Source organism: Phyllopteryx taeniolatus, chromosome 4 (genome assembly GCF_024500385.1).
Source record: "Phyllopteryx taeniolatus isolate TA_2022b chromosome 4, UOR_Ptae_1.2, whole genome shotgun sequence".
NCBI lineage: Eukaryota > Metazoa > Chordata > Actinopteri > Syngnathiformes > Syngnathidae > Phyllopteryx > Phyllopteryx taeniolatus.
The window spans coordinates 27,546,911-27,554,689 of NC_084505.1; the positions used below are offsets into that span (position 1 = coordinate 27,546,911).

General features: G+C 49.2%; 1 protein-coding gene across 3 annotated transcripts in view; it reads right to left on the reverse strand.

The window, feature by feature from the left end:
• fam184b (family with sequence similarity 184 member B) overlaps positions 1-3,808 on the reverse strand; it is a 28,266-nt gene extending 24,458 nt beyond the window's left edge. For 2 of the 3 annotated variants that reach the window (XM_061771172.1, XM_061771171.1), the window contains exon 1: positions 3,323-3,808. In XM_061771172.1, coding sequence (XP_061627156.1) covers positions 3,323-3,472 — 150 coding nt within the window. In that variant the 5' untranslated portion in view covers positions 3,473-3,808. The remainder of the gene's footprint in view (positions 1-3,322) is intronic. The other variant, XM_061771173.1, reaches the window with a different exon arrangement.
• Positions 3,809-7,779: the final 3,971 nt, after the last annotated feature.

A 7,779-nucleotide genomic window follows, 5' to 3' on the forward strand; every position in this document is an offset into this window, starting at 1 on the left:
ATGTGAAAACAACCTCCACACTTGCTACACCAGGCAGCACGGCGAATGAGTGATCAGCACATCTGCCTCACAGTTCTGACGTCACGGGTTCGAATCTGCGCTCCGGCCTTCCTGTGCCAGTTTGCATGTTGTCCCTATGGTTGTGTGGTGTCTCTCCGGGGACTCCGGTTTCCTCCCACATTTCTATAAACAGGCAAGTTAGGTTCAGTCCGGATTTATTGTTTGAGAGTGGAACAAGTGTTGCCTCATATGAAGGGTCTGGGTTTGAATCTCAACCGACAGTCCTGTGTTTTTGGCATGTGCTTCCTGTTTCCGTGTCTTACCTCGTGGTACTCTGGCTTCTTCCCAGTCGAACAACATGTATGTTAGGTACATCGGAGACTGGAATAGGTGTGATTGTGACGACAATGGTGGTGGGTCAGCTCTGTGATTGACATGTGATCAGTCCTCCAAGGTGTACCCTGATTCTTATCTTACTATAGTGAGCTGGAATTGACTTGACTCGAAATGAAAGAATGCTGTATATTAAAGGTCCCGTATTTTGGCAAACATTGACTTAGTATAAAAGTGTCAATTTCATTTGAAACCTTGGTTGTGTCATACACGTGTCCAGAAAAGGCCCCTCTGACAGTGACTTCTGTTTGACCCAGTTTTGCATCAGCAATTGAGGTTCCGCTGTGTGTCACTGGTGGGCGGCCACTATTTACATTTACAACCTAAATTCGAATGTTTGTTCCATGAAATGAGATTCCTTTATTCCTAACAGTCTGTTCTCAATACTTGGTAGCGCATCTCTTGGCTGCACTGCTCCGTGTATGCGATGCGGATGTTGGCTTAAGGTTCGGGTTTTCGACTATATTAGCAACGGGACTGTTACTTCAACCGATCAGATTTGAAGGTCACCTCGGAGGACGACGATACCGTCCTCTGATTGAGCAAGCCAATTTCGTTAGCAAAACGAGTTTGTAGCAATTGGAATACATTCATACATTTCATAATCGGCAAATCTGGTGAGCATGATGCAGTATTTAACTTAAAAAATGTATTTTGTCATGTTATTGGACAAATATTGGTTCAGATGGCGTACGTGGCACAGTTGCACGATGTTATATTGCAGTTTTGTAGAGCATTGATGGTTATAAAAATGTTGTATCTTGACAATAGTATCTTGTTATATCACACTCCCCTATTGCACAGAACTACTGTACATATTCTCCTTTCTGCATCACCAAGCAGCCAAATAGGACAGGTTTAAAAGAAAAGAAACATATGCGTATACACGTATAACTATAATTTTGCCAAAAATAGAAAGCTTAACTAAGGGAGCGTAATAGGCTCTTGAGCCAATGGAGGTCCATATGATGCATTTGTGTAACCTCACAGGGCAGCAGAGGCTGTGCTTACTGACATCCACTTCATAGTCAGCAAAGCAGTTCATTAATATTCTGTGCACAGTATAAAACAGCGCAGCTGAGTGAAAAGCTGGTGCAAAGGGAGGAGAGGTTAGACAGAAAGACACACACTCTTGCTTGCATCAGCTCGCCTAGCACACACACACACACACACCTGCACTCGTATGGGTGTGCGGCTGAATTAGAAAGCGGGCCACACTTTGACTGTCAGTGTAAGCTGGAGACGAGCAGGACATCACATGGACAAAATTAGATCTGCCTATCAAAATGTTGATACACACATACACCGGCGTGCTTCTATTTGGATGTCGGTGTAAAGTCGGGACTTTGCGTCATTGCGGCCGTGCACACAAAAAAAAAAAAACATCCACAACAGCTGGCCCGACGCACTCAGTTTGCACTTTCTTCCCATTGGCTCGTTCCCCCAAGTAAACACACTCTCGCTTTATCTTTAGCGCCACACAGCAGAGCGGGCAGAGGGAGGGGGGCTAAGCTAAGTGTGAAGCTGCGATCGGTGGAGCAGACGTGAGGAGCGCATGAGTTATGAAATGGATAAGGTTACTACCGCTGACCCCATTTCCTGTTGCAATCCCCCCCCCATAAACGAATACTGGGGTTCAGATGTCACAGCCTTGGTTCACAGTAGGCCCCTTAGTTCCTCTTGATTCTTAATTCCACATCTTAACAAGACATGTTGGGCAACTCAGTTTGGGGAAGGCCTTTTCGGTTCAAAGCGAGGGCCACGAAGGCTTGCGTGGATGAGTTTGGTGTGGAAGAACCGCATCGAACGCATTTGGAATGAACTTGAAACGTGCGAGCCAGCCGTGTCACGTCCGACGCCGGCGACATTTCAGTTCCTCCGGCTATGTGTACGCTGGGCGCAGAAACAAAAGCGCGGAGCGGCGAGTCTTGACAAATGTCAAACGTCCTTAACCCGTACAAACACGAGAGCTGAGCCGGCGTCTCGGCGCACTCTTCAGACCTTCCGTCAGTTTCTGCGGGCACCGGGGCGGGGGGACGTTGACCGCGTCGTCATCGGTCATCGTCAGCGCTCAACAAGAGACGGGTCACGTCCCGCTTCTCGAGGCGCGGGTCCCTGCGCGGCCTTGAAAAGCGTCGGGAAATGCGGAACACGGTCGAATTCTGCTGCCGGGAGCACATTTGCTTCTTTTATATGCACACGCACACTGGACACTTTATTAGGTACGCTTGCACGAACTAAAGAGATTCAAGACAATGCGTTTACATCCGGTCAATTATCTACAGAGCTTTTCCTCTTTAGGGTTGATTACAGGTGACTTTGGGCGAGAGGCGTCGTTCGCCGGCCCGCACCGGTCGCCCACGCCAACCGATGGACAAACAACCATGCGCACTCACACTCTGCAAGTAACCTAACGAGCGTGTTCGAGCGGCGCACACGAAGGCCGCAGCCGAGGTTCAAACTCAGAACCTCAGCGCCGCGAAGCCGATTTGCTCACCGCAAAAGGGAATTGCCGTATCGCTGCGGTGTACAACATAACCGTCAAAGGAAGAAATCGCTTGCAACGTGGCACACGATACTACAAACAAAGATGAGTATAATACAGTGTTATTGTACATCACGAGAGAAAACATCTCCCATTTTTGATCCAACTGGCAAGTTGAAGTGTCCACTGAGTGCAGCTTGCCGCCATGCGTCGAGAGGAACGCGCAAATGCACTGCAAGTCAACACAGTACACGACTTGCACTGCAAGAGGAGTCGAGTGCAATCATCTCGAATCGCGGGCGCTCTCGTTGAGCGCCACGACTGTCGTCTGTCGCGTTCAGCCGCGCGTCATTTCTGTGCACGTTTGCATTGCCGGATAAAAGCGCAGGCGCGTGATGACGGCCGGGAGAGGCGGCGCACCGGCGCGACGGCCCGCGCGCCTACCTTGGTGAGCTGCGCGATCTTCTTGCACATCTTGTTGTGCATCTGGAAGTCGCACTGCTCCTGCTCGACGGTCTGGAAGTCTGCCGCATTCCCGTTCACGGCGGAGCCCGGCCCGGGGCTCTGTATCGCCTTCCCGGGGCCCGACGCCATTTCCTCCAGCGAACGACTCCCGAGCGCGGAGGAGCCTCACGAATGATCCCGCCGCCGCTCGCACGCACGACCCCGCCCGAATGGTGTCGACTTGTCGCTCGTGCTTGTCATCGCTCCGTCGGTAGCCCGCCAACGGGAGCGCCCCGGTTGCGGCCCCCCGCTCCGACTGTCCTCCGGCCGGTGATCGCGGTGGTCGCACGCTGGAAGTCCATCGGGGACGCGCTTGCCTGTCAGCCGGCAGGCAGGCAGATATTTGCGGCGGATGCGGGAGGCGGCGGACGCCGAGCACCTGTCTCCGGGCGGAGGGGGAGGGGCGTGCGCAACTCGCGCTGCGGCAGTGCGGCCCCGCCCCGCCCAGCCCCGCCCACCGCCATCCGAGGGTGGGGGTCCGCTCGTGGAGCTGATTTTACTCCATCAGTACCGACAAGTCACTGTCACGCTCGAGTGGAGACGCGTTTGCATCGAAGAGGTCAAGGATGGAGACTTGCGCCCAAAACCGCAATTCCAACCGAGGTGGCTCAACGTCAATGGAAGCAAACCCCTTTCGTCCTGTATGCAATTCAACACAATACAAAGACAATATAGAAAATGTTCAAAATCATCAACTTTATTGTTTCTCTGTCCCCCCCCACAAATCTATCATTTCCAACGTGATGTCTGCAACACGTTGTTGTTGTTTGTCAAAGATGGGCCAAGAAGCATGTTTCCCACTCTGTTACGTCACCGTTCCTTTTAACAAACGTTTGGGAAGGGAGGATCCTCATTCTCCGAGCTTTGTAGAGCTTTGGAATTCTTTCCCGTTCTTGCTTGATGTCGAATTCCAAAAATGACTACACTAAAAGTTGAATGCATTATAGTTTAATGCATTATAGAGTTTCAGCCTCAGAGAGAGTGTGGGGGCTTGCAAAGAGCACGAGGACAGCCGGCCATCTCGCCCTCAACAGTCCGGGCTCTCCGTTGTGGTATTTTACACTTCGTAATGCGTCTGCACACATTTTCATACGGCGGTAAAAGTCTTGAACATTTGTTCAAGATCTCGACGTTGACGAGGTCACAAATGCAGAAGTTTGACATTTAGGTGTCCAAGTTGTCGCCCACACACGATTGGTGATTAATTGACCTGAAGCTTCAAACCGTCTAGCAGACTAGCATATCTCCAACAACGAGTTGCCATTTTACCTCTTTTTTTTTTGGTCTCGCAAGCCTCAGATTGTGACCTTCTGGTTCCGAAGCCCCAATCCGTCGCAGACGAGATAATGCTGCTCTACTTCGTGGAAGCAGAGCCCCGATGGCGGAAAAAAAGTCTTCGCCTGTAAAAACATTTTAACTCACGGAGGCAGCAGTTCACATAGAGTGGAACAATTTTGTTTACGAACGATGTACAAAATGTTCATAGAAAACGTACTTCTAGTTACATATTATTTGGGGTTTGCACACAGTCTTGCTATGGAAGAACGGAAGGATCTATGTTGTGCTTCTTCTACTCACGCTGTGTTTCGATCTTTGACTCTGTGCGGCGTGGTGCTGAGGCGAAGAGCACGCCCCAAAACCGAAGGGTCACCAGTTCATATCCCCGCTGAGCGTTGTCGTTGTGTCCCTGGGCAAGTAAATATTACTCGGGCCAAACTTCATTCCTCTCCTTTCCAGCATGCCTCCACCTGTAGATCACAATGTCATCTGCGAGCATTCCAGATTCCAGTCTAACATCATCTGTCAGCCTATCCATCGCCACTGCAAACAGGAAGGGGCTCAGGACAGATCCCTGATGCACTCCCATCTTCACCTTAAATTCGTCTGTCACACCTACAGCACACCTCACCGCTGTTCTGCTGCCCTCGTACATGTCCTGTATTATTCTAACATACTTCTCTGCCACTCCGGACTTCCGCATCCAGTACCACAGTTCCTCTCTGGGTACTCTGTCATTGGCTTTCTCTAGATCTACAAAGACACAAAGTAGCTCCTTCTGACCTTCTCTGTACTTCTCCATCAACATCGTCAAGGCAAACAATGCATCTGTGGTACTCTTTCTTCCCATCAAACCATACTATACTATTGATCTCAAATGCTTCTGTCCTGAGTCTAGCCTCCACCACTCTTTCCCATAACTTCTTTGTGTGGCTCGTCAACTTTATTCTTCTATAGTTCCCATAGCTCTGCACATCACCCTTGTTCTCAGCCACCTCTCCTAAATGCTTCCATACCTCCACACGAATGTCATCAGGACCAACTGCCTTTCTATTTTTCATCCTCTTTCGTGCCTTTCTAACTTCCCCCTTACTAATCCCTGCAACTTCCTGGTCCAACACACTTGCCTCTTCTACCCTTCCTTCTCTCTCATTTTCCTCATTCATCAAAGTATTTTTTTCATCTATCCAGCACGCGACTGCCACCAGTCAACGCATTTCCATCTCTGTCCTTAATCACCCTAACCTGCTGCACATCCTTCCCATCTCTAGCCCTCTGTCTGACCAACATGTATAGATCCTTTTCTCCTTCTTTAGTGTCCAACCTGGCATACATGTCATCATAAGCCTCTTGTTTGACCTTTGCCACTTCTACCTTTGCCCTATGTCGCATCTCAATGTATTCCTTTCTCCTCTCCTTGGTCCTCTCATTGTCCCAATTCTTCTAAGCTAACGTCTTTCCTTGTATGGTTTCCTGTACCTTAAGGTTCCACCACTAAGTCTCCTTCTCTCCTTTCCTACCAGAAGACACACCAAGTACTCTCCTGCCTGTCTCTAATCGGCTGTAGTGGTCCAGTCTTCTGCAAGATCCTCCTGTCCTGAGCCTGTCTCACCTCTTCTCAAAAAGCCAAACAACACTCTTCCTTTCTCAGCTTCCACCACATGGTTCTCTGCTCTGCCTTTGTCTTCTTCATCTGCCTCCCCCACCACCAGAGTCTTCTTCTATGCTGTCTAGCCACAATCTCCCCTACCACAACCTTACAGTCGGTAACCTCCTTCAGATGACGTCGTCCGCACAAGATGTAATCCACCTGCGTGCTTCTACCGCCGCTCTTGTAGGTCACCCTATGTTCCTGCCTCTTCTGGAAAAAAGTGTTCACTACAGCCATTTGCATCCTTGTTGCAAAGTCTACCACCATCTGTCCCTCCAAGTTCCTTTCCTGGATGCCCTACTTACCCATCACTTCTTCATCACCCCTGTTTCCTTCACCAACATGTCCGTTACAATCTGCACCAATCACGATTCTCTCTCTGTCTGGGATGCGCAGAACTACTTCGTCTAGCTCCTTCCAGAATTTCTCTTTCACCTCTAGGTCACATCCTACCTGTGGGGCATAGCCGCTAATCACATTATACATAACACCCTCGATTTCAAATTTCAGCCTCATCACTCGATCTGACACTCTTTGCACCTCCAAGACATTCTTAGCCAACTTTTCTTTTAAAATAACCCCGACTCCATTTCTCTTCCCATGTACACCATGGTCAAATAATGGCAACCCTGCCCCTAAACTTCGAGCCTTACTGCCTTTCCACCTGCTCTCCTGGACACACAATATATCAACCTTTCTCCTAATCATCATGTCAACCAACTCCCGAAATTTTCCTGTCATAGTCCCAACATTCAAATGTATGATATTTAATTTCTTTAAAGTAGTGGTATCAAAATGTTGTCTCTAGAAAGACAGTAATGGCCGCTTTTGATTGACAATGTCAGAGGTGTTGGTTGGAGAAGTTGGAGTTTGTTGTGGCGTAGCACTGTTTCTACAAGGGAAATTCAGTTATTCAAAATATGTTCACAACTGCATAACTCCCCCCAAAATAATAAATGCATACTGTATAACAATATCCACCCATCCATTTTCTTTACTGCTTATCCTCATGCGGGTCGCGGGCTGCTGGAGCCCATCCCAGCTCTCTTCTTGGTACACCCTGAACCGGTTGCCAGCCAATCGCAGGGCACATACAAACAAACAACCACTCGCACATAAATTCACACCTACGGGCAATTGAGAGTCTTCAATCAACCTACCCTGCATGTTTTGGGGACGTGGGAGGAAACCGGAGTGCCCGGAGAAAAGCCACGTAGGCACGGGGAGAACATGCAAACTCCACACAGGCGGGGCCGGGGATTGAACCCCGGTCCCCAGAACTCGGAGGCAGATGTCGGTCACCGTGCCGGCTGTATACCAATAAGTATATAAAAGTTACGAACATAAAACGCATAGAAAGTACTACATTCATTAAACTGTTGCAAAAAGTTTGCGGGTATTCCTTGTGTCTGTGCGCCTGCGAGACTAAAATGAGGGCACAATGAGTTCACGTCAAAGAGCGTCTGTT